This window comes from Frieseomelitta varia, unplaced genomic scaffold (genome assembly GCF_011392965.1).
Source record: "Frieseomelitta varia isolate USP_RPSP 00005682 unplaced genomic scaffold, Fvar_1.2 scaffold_135, whole genome shotgun sequence".
Classification (NCBI taxonomy): Eukaryota; Metazoa; Arthropoda; class Insecta; order Hymenoptera; family Apidae; genus Frieseomelitta; species Frieseomelitta varia.
This window is the reverse complement of record NW_025109028.1, coordinates 1,016,190-1,034,305: the sequence shown is the minus strand read 5'-3', so window position 1 is coordinate 1,034,305 and position 18,116 is coordinate 1,016,190. Positions and strand designations below refer to the sequence as shown.

The 18,116-nt window shown below is 26.3% G+C and overlaps 5 protein-coding genes across 7 annotated transcripts; 3 read left to right on the top strand and 2 right to left on the bottom strand.

Annotated features, from left to right (window-relative positions):
- Positions 1-606: 606 nt before the first annotated feature.
- On the bottom strand, positions 607-4,624 carry LOC122530656 (U3 small nucleolar RNA-associated protein 14 homolog C). 2 transcript variants are annotated; one of them, XM_043657809.1, is made up of 8 exons: positions 4,427-4,624; positions 4,060-4,276; positions 3,661-3,957; positions 3,339-3,590; positions 2,807-3,119; positions 2,593-2,707; positions 1,186-1,873; positions 607-1,103 (listed from the first exon to the last, which is right to left on the bottom strand). In XM_043657809.1, the coding sequence occupies exons 1-8, from the start codon at positions 4,534-4,536 to the stop codon at positions 618-620; spliced, it is 2,478 nt and encodes an 825-aa protein (XP_043513744.1). In that variant the 5' UTR covers positions 4,537-4,624; the 3' UTR covers positions 607-617. The 2 variants fall into 2 exon arrangements, with proteins under 2 accessions (XP_043513744.1, XP_043513735.1); XM_043657800.1 differs by having other exon boundaries at positions 1,186-1,877; positions 2,594-2,707; positions 4,427-4,623.
- A 133-nt stretch (positions 4,625-4,757) lies between these two features.
- Positions 4,758-5,883, top strand: LOC122530713 (guided entry of tail-anchored proteins factor 1-like). The gene is made up of 4 exons (XM_043657920.1): positions 4,758-4,967; positions 5,057-5,222; positions 5,504-5,571; positions 5,635-5,883. The coding sequence occupies exons 1-4, from the start codon at positions 4,899-4,901 to the stop codon at positions 5,812-5,814; spliced, it is 483 nt and encodes a 160-aa protein (XP_043513855.1). The 5' UTR covers positions 4,758-4,898; the 3' UTR covers positions 5,815-5,883.
- A 249-nt stretch (positions 5,884-6,132) lies between these two features.
- Positions 6,133-10,697, bottom strand: LOC122530681 (coiled-coil domain-containing protein 6). Its single transcript, XM_043657844.1, has 6 exons — positions 10,457-10,697; positions 9,416-9,956; positions 8,735-8,870; positions 8,549-8,676; positions 8,310-8,404; positions 6,133-8,180 (listed from the first exon to the last, which is right to left on the bottom strand). The coding sequence occupies exons 1-6, from the start codon at positions 10,676-10,678 to the stop codon at positions 8,025-8,027; spliced, it is 1,278 nt and encodes a 425-aa protein (XP_043513779.1). The 5' UTR covers positions 10,679-10,697; the 3' UTR covers positions 6,133-8,024.
- A 325-nt stretch (positions 10,698-11,022) lies between these two features.
- LOC122530720 (nuclear nucleic acid-binding protein C1D-like) lies at positions 11,023-11,841 on the top strand. 2 transcript variants are annotated; one of them, XM_043657934.1, is made up of 3 exons: positions 11,023-11,110; positions 11,254-11,559; positions 11,661-11,841. In XM_043657934.1, exons 2-3 carry the CDS (start codon positions 11,346-11,348, stop codon positions 11,831-11,833), a joined length of 387 nt encoding a protein of 128 aa, XP_043513869.1. In that variant the 5' UTR covers positions 11,023-11,110; positions 11,254-11,345; the 3' UTR covers positions 11,834-11,841. The 2 variants fall into 2 exon arrangements, with proteins under 2 accessions (XP_043513869.1, XP_043513880.1); XM_043657945.1 differs by lacking the exon at positions 11,023-11,110 and adding an exon at positions 11,126-11,219 and having other exon boundaries at positions 11,337-11,559.
- Positions 11,842-13,531: 1,690 nt separating this feature from the next.
- LOC122530666 (bifunctional 3'-phosphoadenosine 5'-phosphosulfate synthase-like) lies at positions 13,532-17,180 on the top strand. Its single transcript, XM_043657821.1, has 6 exons — positions 13,532-14,220; positions 14,621-15,424; positions 15,532-15,966; positions 16,053-16,262; positions 16,359-16,641; positions 16,776-17,180. Exons 1-6 carry the CDS (start codon positions 14,185-14,187, stop codon positions 16,868-16,870), a joined length of 1,863 nt encoding a protein of 620 aa, XP_043513756.1. The 5' UTR covers positions 13,532-14,184; the 3' UTR covers positions 16,871-17,180.
- Positions 17,181-18,116: the final 936 nt, after the last annotated feature.

Sequence of the window (18,116 nt, the reverse complement as noted above, 5' to 3'; positions counted from 1 at the left end):
CGTCGTTCCACCAATCACAGACTATCTTTGGCGCATGCGCACTCTATCCGATACTATTTAAAATATACCGCTGTCCATTTTTCCAATGAATATAAAGTTAAAATTTATTAAATAATTAGTTATTTAATTATTGATTCATATATAAAGTGTAATATGTATATGTATATACATGTATATATACATATTACGTATATATACATATATATATTATATATATATAAGTATAAAGTATTATTATAAGTATTACATTCTAATGATAATAATTATACTCTAATCACACAATATATTAATAACTTCTAGTTTTATCAAAGAACGATATACTTTGATAACTAATTTGATATACAAATTATACATAATTATAAAATATAAAAATATTTATAAAACTCCATTTTTTATCATATTTTACTATTAACATTTTTTAATTTTATTTATTTGATATATATATATGTGTGTTTATGTATGTATACATATTTATTTAAATGATTAACAACCAATACTAGACAAAAAAGAAATATAAGATCATTATTATATACATTTTATAATACACATTTTGGAAACTAAAAAAAAATTTGAATATTTTTTATTAAAACATTCTTTTTAATAGTACATTTCCTAATTTATTTTATTGCTTGTTTATTTGTTTTTATTCGTTCTATCGTTTTTATTCGCTTTATCTTCTGCTTTTTATTTATTCTTTTGGGAATAAATTTTCGATTTTCTTTATCATTTTTTTTAACCAAAATGTCTTCATTCATTGGTTCAATAACCTTCCCCATATGTGTTTTAACAGAGGGTTCAATTAATTTTCTATGAGAATTTTCAGATACAAAATTTCTTCCAATTGGCATTCTAATGCTGGCTTCATAATCTTTAACGCTTGAAAATGGATATGGCAGCTCGTTAACCTGATGTTCCTTTATTTTGGGATTATCTTCTTCGAATATTATTACGTCACCCTTATTTTCGTCTCTTCGGGGTAAATCTTTAGGCATCTTTAAAATAAAACGTCTTTTCTTACGTTTTGAAACTTTAATATTTTTTCCACCCCAATTACCCCATCCAGGTAAAGTTAAATCGATATCCTTAGGTTGAGCCTTTTTCACCTATGCATAAATTTGATGTTACATTTGCCAAAATATTTTAAACAAGAATATGATACTGTATCATAATACTTAACTTACTTACCTCTTCCTCTTTTTCTTTTCTAAATTCTTCTACGACATCATCATCTGCAAATGCTTCGCTTACTACATTACGCCTTTTCTCCTCATCTTCACTGTCATCTAATACATCATCACCGCCAGTGATATCAATCGGAAGATCTGTATTTAAATGCTTAGGTTTTATGTTTATATATTTATTTGGATCTATTTCCACCTTAGCATTTGATCTATTATCTACAAATGAAGTGTTATGTTGCTTTATTTGTTTAATTTTTTCTAATTCGGTATTCACTTCCAAATTATTTTTGCAGGCACTTTCATTTAAACTTAAATCTAAAATAGGCTTTTGTTTTTTCGCTTGAATTTCAAGGCCATCAAAATTATCATCTTTAAATTTAATGTTTTTAGACTTTCTTTTTTTGTTAGTTTTTATTTCTTCGTAGTTCTGGGTAATACGTTCAAGTTTAAATTTAATTTGATCTTGAATCTTTTCTTCCATAAAATCAAATAGTTTATTTATTTTTTCGCTATTTGATACATTAGAATTTTTGAAATTTTCTGTATTAATATTTTCTATGGATTCTACCTTCCAACTGGAAGTAGCTGTAATGTTATTTATGGACTTATTCTTTACATTTTTAACATTAACTTTTGTCAAATATTCCTTGCGACTCTTAGTTTCAAGAGGTTGCCTATTATTTGTAGTATTATTATCTGAAAAAGAAATATTTATTAATATTATCTGTTAAAATGCGTACTATTTATGACATGGTCGTGCTTCAAAACTAATTAGCCGAATTAGAGATTTTTACACATTCTTCGCATTTCTTTGCATTTTGTGTGTAGAGAGTTTAAAGAATCTACAACCAGGTCCCCTATAAATTTCGAGTGAGAGGAGTTTTTTCAGCAATAGCAATTACCATTTATGTACCAGGCACTTGCCAGCTACGTACTAGAAGTACATGGATTTCCAGAAAATAATGGGATCGCTCCTCATACCTCACGCGAGTCAGTCTCGTAATAAACAATTTTGGAAACCTCCCTCGTACTTCCTGATTAGTCTTAACATCTCCCGTTTCACTTAATTCTCTTCAGAGCTCTTTAAAAGGACAGATGAAGGTTTCTTTGTAAGAGGACTCTGAGAAAAACAGAGATCCATAGTCAATCAAGTCAATGGTCAACTGGTCATTCTCAGTCAGTTAGTTAAGCGAATCAGTCGAAGTCAGCCGTCTTTAAGTTTAATCATTCACAAAGAATTAACTATCTGAATCAAGTAGAAGCAATCAGGCTTCTTGAGTCTATCATCAACAAGTCAAAGCAGAGTTATTCATTCCCACATCAGTGAGTGGTCCTTCGACACCGAATGACATAATTAAAGGACTGAATCGCATTCTTAACACTACTTAATAAATTTATATGTACAAACATACCTCTTGAACTAGAATCCATTAATGAAATTGTAGGCTTGTTCAAATTTTTAGCTTCTTGTATTTTTTCATTATTTTGGATTTCAAAAGAGTTTGTATTAACATGAGCATCTGTACCTATGCAATAAAATTTAATAAATTAATAATGAATTAAAAATAAATAAGATACAATCTTCTTATTAATAATTTATTATCACTTCTGTAAAACAAACATACCATTTAAAATACTAGGTTGCGTATCCTTTAATGGATTATTTATTTTTTTATTTTCAGTTGTAATTTTAGAATTTATATTTTGGCCTTCTAACTTTTTATTTTGATCATCCCAATATTTACGATAACTTTTGACAAATTGGTCAATTTCTGATTCAGTTTTGACATTCCCTATCCAAGGATTTTCTTTATCACTAGTTAAAAACTGCATAGGCGTATCATCGCCTACATCTTCTTCTTCACTATCATTCGATTTTTTAAATTTCTGAGTTAATTCTCGTCCAACTGATAATTGTTGTGCAAGTTCTTTTCGAGTCTAATAACATTAAGAGTAAATTATTAATGCAACGATTAATTTGAATAAAATAGAAATATTAGAACATTACATATATGAAAGATAATTTTCATAATTACTATTTATTATGCTTAATAAAAAATAATTATATCAAAATTATATTAAACTGACATTTGATATTTTATTTTTTATTCTAATTTTAACTAATTAATCTTTATAGTACATGTATGATATACTTACTTCTTTATCATATTTTGCTCTAATTTGTTTAGATTTGGCCCATCTTCCTGTATTTTTATGCCTTAATGTCATTCGCTCTTCAGCTCTGGTCTTATCTAATTGGTCAAGTTTCTCCAATGCAGCTTCTGGATTAGTTTTTTGTAATTCCTCAAACTCTTTCAATTGCAATTTTATTTTCTCTTTTCTTTGAACACGATGAAATTTTTTACTTTTAATTTTATTTTGACGATGAGCCTTTGCTTCTCTATAAGACTAAAAATAGACAATACATAACAAAACAGTAACAGCAAGATATTTTGATATTTGATATTTCACTACAAACCTGCTGTGCTCTGATTCTGGCAGCTTCTTTTCTTTTCATAATAATTTCCTTCAATGTTAAAGAGAATTCGTCGCTCTTTTCTTCAATATTATCTTTCTGTGGCTCTAGTGCAGCAAGTTCTTTCTCTAAATCTGATTGAAGTCTAAATCTTTTAACAAATTCTGTAGATGAATCCAATTTTATGGATGACTGTTTCAATGGAAAATGAAGTGATTCTGCTGTTCTGTTTTTTGTTATTATAGCATTCCATTTTTTTAATTCTTGTTTCGTGTTTTTAAAGCCAACTATTCTCTTTATCTAAATATAGTTAACAACATATTTAGACAATTATATTTTACAATATATTATTCATAATATCCATATAAAATCATACAAATTTTCTAATAAAATATTTCTTACTCTATCTGCTGCTGGTTTCTCCAAAGGTTTTGGTAAAACTTGAATCTTTCTTTTTATAGCTTGTAAATTTTTAGTAATTTCATGATGATGACTTTTCTGTCCCAATGTTTTGGCTAAATCATGTACATGAACTGCATCTCGATCACATATTCCACTTTTTACCAGATGAAACTCTGATACTTCCAATGTAGGTTCGCTTCGTTCTGCCTTTTTCACTCTGAAAATTAAATACATGGAATGTTATTACGTTATATTTGTATTAATAATAAAAATAATGTATAATATATAAAATATATATAAATATGAAAAATATAATATAGAAAATAATAAGAATTGTATATCATAGTTATACATTATATTTATTTACCTTTGACCTTTATCAAGCTGTGACACAGCTTCAAGAAGTTTCGAATGAGATTCTGATACATCTTTTTCTGTATCATCTAATTCTTCTAAATAATCTGTCGACATAACCATGGTTATTCGTACCACGTGCTTTGCGAGCAATAAAACATTATAGAATGTGTATGATCAATGATCATAAAGAAACAAAAATATATAGAAATAGCAAATATAAAAAGTAAGAGCAAGTACCAGTCGACATATCAATCTGTACCAACAAGAAGAAAATTAAAAACTTGCAGTCAATTCCCTAGTATAATTAAGCCAACCATCTATCATGTACATTTTCATGTTTAAGTTGACAGAAACAGTCGTATAATGCTCTAACCTTTAAAATCTCTTACACAAAAAGTTGAGTAGTAACTTCTTATATTTTAATTAATACCCGATGAAAAGATAATTGTGAAATATGAAATTGACCTCATTGAAAATATAAAATGAATTTATTCATAATATCGACTGTAAGTTGTCTTTTAGAATATATTTTTCCATCATTAATCAGATACGTAAGTATTTGAACGTTATTTATTAATTGCTTGTTTTTCGTTGATTTCCCTTAAAACGTTCCCTTAAAATTTGCCATTCGTTTTTGCAGATTACATCCCGTTTGTATACCTTGAACAAACATGACATGGAATTACGAAACGATTTGGTTCATCTGAAGCAAGAAATGACTGGAATCTCTATAGTAGATGAATTTTCCAAGTATGCGAAACTTCAGCGTAAATATAATAAATTAGAGAGTACATTAAAAGAAAAAGGTAAGATAAAAGATGAAGATAAATAGAAACAATTGATGACCTTAATGCATTTACTAAAAAGTAAATTGGACCCACTGTTTTATAATTTTTGCTGTTGTTTGGTAATTTAAATTAATAATTGAAAATTTTTCATTTATAACTCGATATATATACTATATATTCAAATGTAAAACAGTAAAAATAATCATGTTGTCATACATATTGTACAAGTTTTACGCTATTTATTTATTGTCGGATTTACTTTATAAAACATGATTAATTATGATATATTTCTAATTTAGTGAATGAAAGACTGTCTTCCAGAATGAAGATGCAAATATCTGTAACATATGGTTTTCGTATATTAAATGTGAGTGTCTGATTATTTTTATTATGCAATGTACCTAATTTATAATTTAATTTATGTTTTCAGGGTTTATTAATGTTTACCTTACTATATCTATACAGAAATAAACCTGTAATAATTTTGCCAAAAGGTATACTATGGCCAATACAAAATTTATTAAGTTGGCCCTGTTATCATGAAGATTCAATCTCTTTGATTATGTGGTTAATAATTGCAAGATTAGTTGTGGCTACTTGTAAAATATAATATTCTTTTGTAATACTATAAGAAATTCGATTTTATAAGCAGTAAAATAAAAATTTTTCAATACATAAATTACTATTAATGCATTCTCTTTGCATTCATGGCAAAATCTAGCTCTTAAGTTGTTAATATGTAGATAAGAATAACCTTGAAAATGTACACAGTTTTTTCTTCTTCCTTAATGTGCAAATAGTTATACAATGTTTGCTACATATATTATCTCTGTCAAAATATTTAAATAAATATTATATTTTGAAATATTTTGTTAAATCAATATAATATTTATTTAAATAAGGATAACAATAAATTTTACAAAAATAATAGCAAAAAAGTGACTGTATTTCGTAAAAGCTTAAGTAAAGTACATAATATGTAATAATGAAATATATCTGTATATAACTATTAATAAGTAATAATTCTTTGTTTTAACAAAATTTCTTTATATATGACAATTGATACATCTATATTCCATATAATGTAGCAACGTTTTATTCATATGTAGAGTATTCATGAAACATCTATTTTATAAAGCTTAAAAAAAGTATTAATTTTTGTTATTATTGGTAAAGATTTATCATTTAATTCTCAATAGTTTTATGATTTTAGGTTAGCTTTTGTGTGATATCAATTTGCATCTTTTTTAATAATTTTATGACTAATACATTGCGACATATATGATACCCAAGTATTACACATATAAATTTTAGGTGGAATTCTATAATGCAAAGACTGAATTTCTTTCTTTTTTTCTTTTTTCTTTTTTTTTCAACTAAAAAACTGAATCACATATCTTTTTATTTCATTATTGGACAAAGAATAAAAATGTCCATAATATATTTTTAATAACAAATTGAAGAATCTCACATTTTGAGCACCAATAATAATAATATAATTATGATCAATAAAATAATAATGTTCAAATTATGATAAAATATAGCACAAGATTGTTATGTTTAACTTTATCACATTTATATAAATATCAATTGAAAACATATTATACATGACATATGTTACAAATTTGTAAATTTTATGATTAAAAGGACAAAATATACTAATTTAATATTTAACTTAATACACATATATTTTCAAAAACTGATGTTATTAATACTTCAAGATAGAACAAATATTACATGCGTTAAATTGTTGCACGTTCGATAAATAAAATTATATTACTTATTTAGAAACTGAAAATATGCAATTAATGTTTGTAACATTCTTAACAGAATAAAATATTTAAAATATATTTAATAATAGTAATAATCTTTCCATTTTAAACATATAATATGATTGCATTTAAATGCAACAATGTCATGTAGATGTTACTGTCACGATATTAGTTTCGTCGATTTCAAACATAGCATAGCAATGTTTATAGTCACATTATGTGATTGTATACAAAATATTAAACCAATTATATTTTAAATATTATAAACTCAAATATTGTTTGGAAAAAAAGAATTTAAAAAATTTCCATTTTTCATCTTAATTATTCTTCTTTTTTCACTAATCATTTTTTTTAACCATAATTGCATATTTTTTTAAGGCATATTAATTTTAAATATATATTCGCTCTTCTAGTTCCATTACAAATATTAATCATACAAAATTATAGTTGTGCAACTTCAAGAAAATTATATTATTGTCTTATTATTATGCCATATAATCACGTTATAAAAGTTAACATTACAAAAAAAATATTAAAATTTAAATAAGTTATATAGTAAATACTACAGAAATATTTGTTTCTATTACCTAAGTACTTTAAATTAAAACATGATATTTCTCTCTATATTTTAAATAATACATTAGATTACTTATTATAATAATAATAAAGTACAAAAGAAATTAGAAGAGCGATTTTTTTAAAATTTTCATTTTGTTAGGCTATTTAAAGCAGCTCAGAATTTCATATGTGACTTTATTAATGTTTTTTTTTTTTTTATATAAATGCTATTTTGTATGTTTTAAGAAAGATTTAAGCGATTTGATACCAAGTTTAGAGCAATTTATAGATTACTTATTTTTATGAATATTTCGTAATTGATTTTTTCACATACTACGATCATAAAATGATTGAAATATTGAAAACGAAAACTCTTTTTACAATAACTTTCGAATATGTTATACAATCACATAGCAAAAATGCATCAACAAAAAAAGTACTTTATACGAATACACGATGAAATATTTGTTATTAGATGAAATCAACTGACTTATGTTTTAGTAATATCCATTGGTGATCCGCTAGTTGCATTTGTAGTTGTATTAGCGGCAATTGGTGGACCACTTGGACTTACAATAGTTGGTGGAATTGCAGGTTTAATAAATCTATCTGATGTGCGTCTATTGGACGATGTTACCATGTGGCCCTACGTAAATATTGTTAAATATTTATTTCAGATTAATGATTTATTTTTAAATATTATAATATTATATTATTTAATATTAATACTAAATTTAATATTAATATTACTGAACCTGTCTAAAATGTAACTTACACTGGAAGGTGGTGATGAACTTGCAAATGGAATTGTAGTAGGTTGACCACAAGCATAACATCGATTTGTGTTAAATCCCTCTCTGGTTGATGAACCTATTGATTAATAAAAAAAATATATATGTGTAAATCGTACGTGAAAAAATAATATTGAATCATAAAAATAAAAAATATTGGAAATATTAATTATAAAAGTAAAAAATTCATTTTTATATAAAACAAGGATATTATAATAATTACCTGGACTTAATGGTCTAGAGGAACTAGGTGAAGGATTGTACGGCACTGGGCTAGAAACAGTACGATTCCTTATATTTCCACCAGACATCACAATTTCATTGTAGTGCCGTTCTTCTTCCATTTCCAAACTAATAAATAAATAAAATTTACAATCAAACTATTTATATAATCTATATAATTATTTACCTGGATTCGGACTCTGAGAGATGTCTACATAAAGCTTCACGACGTTCTACTTCTAATTGCAATTTCCTTTGAAGTCTTAAATTTTCTTCACGAATTTGTTTTTCTTCATTTACATATCGTTGCATTTTTTCTGTATCTAATATGTATAAAGACAAGATTAAATAAGGTTAATTAATAAAAAATAGAAATGTAGTATTTGTAATTAATTCACAAATACTCATCAATATTATTACTAATTTAAAAGTTTTATATGTGACATCATCTAGTCTTGTTTCAAATATGCATATTTTCATAATTATTTTATATTATAAATTATTTCCAATTTTTACAATTTTTCTTTTTCATATTCTCTCAATTCAATTTTTCATTCATCAATTCGTAATTTTTTGCTTTAATATTTAAAAAATAATGAATTTTTAACAATTTATTATTATTATTCTAACATTAAAAACATTATTCTAAATGTGAAATTAATAACAAAATATAAATATCAATCGTTATTCCATTTCAGATCTTTTTTACTTTTCTTTCCATATTTCAAGTTATATATCTTTTTTATTTTTCTTTCTATATTCTAAGTTATATATTTCAGTTATGTATTTTTTTTTGTAGTTATATTTCTAGAAACATTAAAATATATTTATTACTACACAAATTTAATTACATGATAAAAGCTCTTACGTTCTTGTTGTGAGATGAACAATGTATGTCTAAGTCTGGCTACTTCACTTCTCAGAGTTTGAATATGTGCACTTAGACTAGTAGCAGTATCACCATTATTGATCTCTCTTGGCGAAGCAGGATCTGAGACAGGTTGATCTAATTTTATTTGTAACATTCGTTTTTCCGCCTCTAATTTATCCATTCTTTTCCATAATTTATTTACTAATGCTTCCTGTTCTTGTTCAAGTGTATTTTCCAATTCCACCTTTTCTCTACGCAACTGTTCTAGATTACTTTGTTTTGCAAGTGTTTCGGCCTCAAGTTTCTCTATCTTTCTCATTAACTTGTTCACAAGACATTCTTGCTCTTGTTCTAGAGTTTGTTCTAGCCGGCATTTTTCTTGGCGCAATTGATTTAATTTTCTGGACAAATCGTTCGTTAAACATTCTTCTTCTTGTTCGTAATGATGTGCCAATGTCTCCTTTTCTTTTTTAAGCGCTTGAATTTTTTTCAATAATGTATTACTTATAAATTCCTCTTCTTGCTCAGCTTTGGCTTGCTACAATATAAACCAAGAGAAAAAGCTAAAATGTTAATAAAGAATTTGCGTAATTAAAATAAAGAATTATCATCAACTATAAAGTTCGACGATTCAATAATTCATCTTAAATCGTTATCAACAAACAATATTACTTAAATATGTAAATTAAATTTTTTTGTACTAAATGAAATTCTATAAAACTGAAACCTTAATACATTAAATATACACACTAAAAACAAACAAATTAGGAGAAACTATACACGAACAAAGAATTAGAACGCAGTTAGATAAAATAAATATGTAAAAAACTTTAAATAGGATGTACATATAAAAAAAAATGACTTTATGTGAAAAACATTTCATATACAGTATCTCCGATTTAACCTAAAATTAAATATTTCGTGCATCAAGAAATAAAGTACACATCCATGAAATACGCCTGCACTAAGTAACGAATGTAATCGGCAAATGAGTGAATATATATCGTTTGCTTGGTAAAAACTATAAAAGAAACTTACTATAATGACAGAGGCTTGCCGAAGACCACGGTTCTCCTCCTGCAACGCTTTTACTCTCAATTTGTACGTCTCTAGCTCGACTTTAAGAACACGATTATGTTGTTGCAGCGACTCAATCCTTTTTTGAAGTTGTTCTCTAGTTACAGGTGACGGTGGCATCATTATCGGGCCTCCGTCGATCGAGCTTGAGTCGCTTTCGGATGCGCTATCACGGTCAGCCATTTTTCTCAAACAAAAATTTCCCTCAAAAACAACTTACAATTCCTTCCTTCTCATCGCACGGTCGAATAAACGCGAGTGATACGTCCCTTTTCGAGCGCGAGTATCCGGTTATTTTCGTTAAAACTTCATCGTCTCGCGCGAGAAATACTAAGTAATATTGCAACGTCCTACTACGACGACATGTGCTCCGCCGTAAAACGAATCAGCTGTTTGATTCTCCACGAATTACTTGCAAAGAAGATGTCAAATGTGTTTTCGGAAAGCAGCTCCCTAGAATTTGAGGAATTTCTTTGTTACGTCGCACGTACTAGTCTTTTCGAATGATGGGGGAATATTGAGTTCATCGATTATTATAATTCAAAGTGATTGAACGCTGGAAAACTGTAGATTTGGAATAAATACAAATTTTGGATAGTATATATATGTGTGTGTGTGAGTATATATATATACATATATGTATATATGTAAATATAAATATGTATTGCAAGGCATCTTGTAACCTGAAATTGTAACTATGTCAAACATCTAGTTTGAGAATAAGGGGGGAGCGTTTTATTGTTTGTCTTTTGTTATAGGTTAGTTACTTTATGTACTACGAAATTTACACAAGAAGATCTTGTGTACATTGTTAAAAAATCGTTAAAAATCGTTTTTCTTCGGATAAACAATGGATGCAAATTTTGGAGAACGGTCACATGACCCAGACGTTATTGAAAAACTGAAACAATTTCATGATGCAGCGACGAAAATCGAAGATAAAGTTAAACATGCTACTGATCCAACAGTATATGAAAAACTCTCCAATACAGATAAAATAGAGTATAATTTGTTGATGTCTTATTGTCTAAATAGTGTATTTTGGATGTATCTGCGTTCAGAAGGTAAAATATTAAAAAAATATTTATAGTTACACAGTAATTTTAAATTAAATAGAATATTGTATAATTTTTATTGTATTCATATTACGTTTATGTCTAACCAGGAATTGATCCATCGAAACACCGAATAAAGCAAGAAAATGATCGTTTAAAGAAGTCCATGGCACGTGCGAAGCAAATTAATGATAAGAAAACAATTATGCCTCACATAAATAAAGATGCAGCACAAAGGTTTGTTAGACATGGACTGTGGGAATTGAAGAACAAAAAGAAATGATATAAAAATAGCTATAATAATATATGTAAACCAAGTTTATAAACAAAAATATGTTTAATATAAAAATGTAACTTGGAATTTACTACACAATTAAAAATTTTTTTTAATAAATTGATTTAAGAGAATTGTATAAATAATACGTTTACAAAGATAGATAACTAAGTTCATATCTATACACTATATCCTTCAAAGAAAAAGAAATGACTTCATGAATCTGAAAGATGCACAGGTTTTATATTTCTTACTATTGTGACCTTATTCGTACTCTTGCAATCTAAATAGATGATATCATAAAAGAAACAGTATAACAAGATATAAAGTTGTCTTCTGTAATAAATAATTTTATAATTTTTATAAATAAAATATTAGAAAGAAATACATAGAAAATAACATAATGGAAAAAATGGTATTGAATACATTTTGTCCAGATGGAAAAAATGAAGACAAAAATACTTGTGCTTCAGTGTCATATATTTCAACTATGTTTGGTGATATGTTGTCTTCGAAAAATAAAAGCAAGTTACCAAAACAGTAAGTAACGTTTCAATTTACAGTATTTTATAATATAAATAATTATTTATATTCAATCATGAAAGTAAACTTCCATTGTATAAATTTCTTCTCGTGTTCTCTCTGCCAAGATGAATAAGTATTTCGAAAGATTAAGTATAGAACCTTATTTAAAACATAATGAGGAGAAAAATAAACATCTTGCAGGAGAAATCAAGGATATTATCAATACACTTTACATTCCGCTAGCGGTTCTTAAACCATGCTCTTTAAATACTCTTATATATTGAAACTTCCTTGATTTTAAAATACATAAATTTTTATAACAACAAATCAAGACACACACTGTTGGGTTACATAGACGATATTTTTGGATCTGTTGGAGAACCTATGTATTTTGTAAGTGTGAAGCTTAATCCAACAATAGATATACTTAATGCAAAAGTATATTATTTTCCTAATTATCCAAATACGTCACGCATGTACATAGAACATACAATAGATAAAATGTCTAACAAAAGAAGATACAACATTAAAATAGAAAACTTGTAATCATTATAGTGTAATTTATAATCTATATTTAATGTTATCTTATTTCAATAGTTTTTTACATGTGTAAAAAACATGTTTCTCACATTTAACTTTTATAAATTTGTAAGCATTTATTTCTGTAAGGACAACTAAATGTATAATAAATTACTGTTGATTGTTTATTTCTATTTATTCCATATTCTAGTCTGAACTAACAAAACTATAGACAATAATTGAATTACATTTCTGTACATTTATGGAAAATTTAAGGATATAATGCTTAATCTAGAAGATGTTAATGTAAATATATAAATATTCAAAATGTAATTCTGGTTGCAATATTTAATAAATAAAACGATTGTCTACCTAAGTTTTATTTCTTTAATTCATAAAAGTATAAATTTGTATAAATGTCCACAGCTCAGTAATAATTTTTATTAAATAAAATAAGGTACAAAGTTTTAGAAGTAAATTAATAAATGAGAAATGAATATGAAAGTTGATGTATAAGTTGATATGTTTACATGATATGGAAAAATATACACAGAAAAATTAAAATAATTAAATTTAAAAAATTTTTAAACAGTTGCTAAAATTATATACAGATTCAATGAAGTGATTAAAGTTTCTGCGTCTTTAAATTATACATTCATAAATTACAACTAAATCTTAAACAATTCCTTCAATATGTACAGATATATCAGAAAATACAAATGTAATTTTACCTCTGTCTAAAATTAATAAATATCGAAAGAATTTTCAAAAATATTTATACATTGTAAAGCATTGTCACATAACCTTACATATCTGTCAAACTTCACGAAATATCTCAAATAATGTCCCAAAAATATTATCATGTAACCTCACATTCTGTAAAGCTTCATGAAGCAAGTAATCTTGAAACGTTGCCTTTAGAATTTAGTAACAAACACGAATTACCCTTTACGTGTCACGTACGATTAAAAAGTAGCGCGTATTACGATTGTTAATTGACGCATCGTCTGTTGAAATTGAAGCGCTAGTATCTAAAACTGGTTTTATAATACCGTTACAGTGTGGTTCGTAGCCTCACTGAATGTGACATTGTCGCGTTATATATATTGTGTCTCTTATCGCAGTTTTAAATATTAATCGTATTAATGACGACTGTTCAGAGGCATACAATTTTTACAATACAATCAGGATTTGTTCTCTGACATATAAAGTATATTATTTTCGTGTTAGATATTTATTAAAAATTGTGTCCATCACTGTCAATTTGCCACGTATATATTAGTGTCAACACAAAAAATTAAAGGCATAAAAAAATTATGTCAAACGAAATTCCAAATAAGCGTATAATGACGGTACAGATAAACCAAAATATATTTTATGTTAATATTCTATGAACAATATAATTTAATTACAATTGTACAATTACATATATTAATAACATAATTTAATTATAGTAATGTGATTTGTTATAATCGTTAGTACATTTTTTAAAAGAGACAAATAGTTATTTAAAATAAATATATCAATTTCATTATCTGTTCATATCTGTTTTAATTTACAAGTTATAGGATATTTAAATTCAAATTTTGTCTTTAAAATATTCATTAAATGTTTTTTTACTTTGTTTTGATATTTCTTATTTTACGAGTAAAACTATTTGAATATTATTGTTGATATTTATAGTATGTTTTATACTTTTCTTCAGTTTTTTTTTTTAATGAAAAATCTATTACAGACAATTTTTTTTATTAGACTTGTAGTAATGTATCAGAGCAAGCACATCATGTTTCAAGAGCAAAACGTGGACAAGCAATAGGAAGTATAAGAGGTTTTCGAGGGTGTACGGTTTGGTTAACAGGCCTTTCTGGTGCAGGAAAAACTTCTATAGCTTTTCAAGTTGAAGCTATTTTAGTTAATCATGGAATTGCTGCTTATGGACTTGATGGAGATAATGTAAGGAGTGGTTTAAACTGCAACCTTGGTTTCAGCAAAGAAGATAGAAAAGAAAACATAAGAAGAGTCGCAGAAGTAGCTAAACTATTTGCTGACAGTGGACAAATTTGTTTATGCAGTTTTGTATCACCATTTGAAGAGGATAGACAAATGGCAAGACAGATCCATAAAATGTCGGATCTTCCATTTTTTGAGGTCTTTGTTGATACACCTCTTAATGTGTGTGAAGCTAGAGATACAAAAGGATTATATAAAAAGGCACGTCAGGGGACAATCAAAGGTTTTACTGGAATAGATCAAATGTATGAAAGGCCAGTAAATCCTGATTTAGTGGTAATCACTGAAAACTGTACTCCAGAAGAATCCGCTGCAACTGTTATTGATCTTCTGGAGAAACAGTGTATTATACCAGTGCTACAAAAACCATCTATGCCAATACGGGAGTTATTTATTCCAGAGTCACGAATATCTTCTGCCAAAACAGAAGCAGCCACGCTTCAGAGTTTAGAAATTAGCGAAATAGATGTGCAATGGCTCCAGATTTTAGCAGAAGGTTGGGCTGCACCTCTTACTGGTTTTATGAGAGAACATCAATATCTCCAGGTATATACAACATGATATATTGATAAAATATAAAATAATAATATAGAAATACTGTTACAAACTGAACTTGTTATTGGAAGCGTCAACTACTTCAAAAATATTTTTAGACTCAACATTTAAAATGTCTCCTTGAAGATGACAAGGAAGTTAATCAATCTATTCCAATAGTCCTTGCAATACATACAGAAGACAAGGAACGTTTGAACGGACTTTCGGCTTTTACATTGAAATACAAAAATAAAGCTCTTGCAATATTACGTAGGCCTGAATTTTATTTTCACAGAAAAGAAGAAAGATGTGGTTGGCAGTTTGGTACTAACAATTTAGGCCATCCATATGTAAAAATGATACATGAATCTGGAGACTGGTTAGTGGGCGGTGATATAGAAGTTATTGAAAGAATTAAGTGGCATGATGGTTTGGATAAATATAGATTTACGCCAAATGAAATTAGATCGAAGTGTAAAAAAATGAAGGCTGATGCTGTATTTGCATTTCAACTTAGAAATCCAATACATAACGGTCATGCTTTGTTAATGCAAGTATGTTCATTTATTATTTTATTATTTACAGTAAAATTTAAATAAAAGAGACACTTTATAGAGATACTTTATTTCTGCATTTATAGGATACTAAAAAACGTTTATTAGAAGAAAGAGGGTTTAAAAATCCTATTCTATTGTTGCATCCTTTGGGTGGTTGGACAAAAGATGATGATGTACCATTGCATACCAGAATTTTACAACATGAAGCTGTACTTAATGAGGGAGTTTTAGATGCAAATTCTACATTATTAGCAATTTTTCCAAGTCCAATGATGTATGCTGGACCAGTTGAAGTAAATTTTAATTATAAATATATTTTCATTTATTACATTACAACAAAAATGAAATATTAATCGTATTTATTTCATGTTCACTTTATATATTATTAGGTACAATGGCATGCAAAAGCTAGAATGAATGCTGGTGCTAATTTTTATATTGTTGGAAGAGATCCTGCTGGTATACCGCATCCTAATAAAAACGCAACACCTGATGGAAATCTTTATGATCCTACTCATGGAGCTCGAGTTCTCTCGATAGCTCGGGGTTTACAATCACTGGAAATTATACCATTTAAAGTTGCAGCATATGATAAAAAATATAAAAAAATGTCTTATCTTGATGAAAAACGAAAAGAAGATTTTGAATTTATATCAGGAACAAAAATGCGTTGTATGTATAATATGCTTTCAACTTTGTATTACATCTTTATAACATGAATATATGTTACATAATATCAAAACGAAAGATCTGTATTAAAGAAATAGAAGTTTAATGTTTGAAATATTTTTAATATTTTCTTATAGGTTTAGCAAAAGCAGGTGAGAATCCACCTGATGGTTTCATGTCACCTAAAGCATGGTTTATTCTTGCACAATATTATCAAAATCTAGAAAAATAAAAATTTATTAAAAAATCATTACAAATTCTTAACACTTTAAAATAAAGTATTCATAAAATAAAATTAATATTTTAAATGTTGGAAAAGATTAAGTAAAAATAATATTGAAACCTGATGTAATATTAATATTATACATTTATATATTTGTACAGTTTTCTTGTACAGCACAATTTCAATGTTTATCTGTTTTAGATAAGTTAATATCTATTTACATTTACTCTTAACGTTTATACGTTAATTTTATTTTATATAAATATAAAATTCAATTATATTTTTCATAAAAATTTTATAAAAATATATATAATATAAATATGGTTTGTTATTCTATTCATTTCATAAAGTGCATATTATCCTATCATAAAGAAATTTAAATGTAAATGTAAGTGTAATTTAAATGTAAATTTAATAATTATTTATATATAAGAAAAATATATAAATATTTGCAAGTATTTTATGTACAAAAGTATTTTGACACTCAAATTCTTTTATTACCACCACAAAATACAAGTGTAATTTACAAACAAAAGTTTAATATGATAATAATATAAGAAAAATAAATAAAAGTTAAAATTAAAAAAAAAAAAAAATTCGAGTACATAGCTTATTGTAATGCAATAAGTAAAAAATATCATAAAAATTCAAATAACTATGTGCAATATATTACGAATAGTTATAATGAATTATTTAATGAAATGTGTATAAAAGTTATAATTGTACGTAAATATAATAAATTTAACTATAACTTGATAATAATAAAAGAAAAGTTTAGGAATGAAAATGTCTAATTTACCATAGTACAAAAAAGTATTATTATAAAACAACACATTATGTCTATAAATTATATCTGAATTAACACTTGAGCATCAGTTGCAAAATTATATTAGAAATACATATTATATGAACATTGAAAAAAATCTTGCTATAAAGTTATGCAAAAATATGTCACTGAAAAATACATTTAATATTTTCTTAATTTATAACTTGAATTTGTAACTAAAAATTGCATGATTTCTTTAATGATTAAAATATTTTTTTGACAAATTAAGAAACAACGAATGCTTATAAAATAATGTTAATAAATAGAAAAAAAGTATTAATAATTAGGAAGCAAAAAAAAAATGATTTTGAATTATAAACCATTTACAAATATAGACACGTGGTTATGAACAATGTCAATTTTATTGATCTTGAAAGTTTGTATTATCAAGTAAAATACTTGTTCATCTTTTATAGATTTGTACAAAAT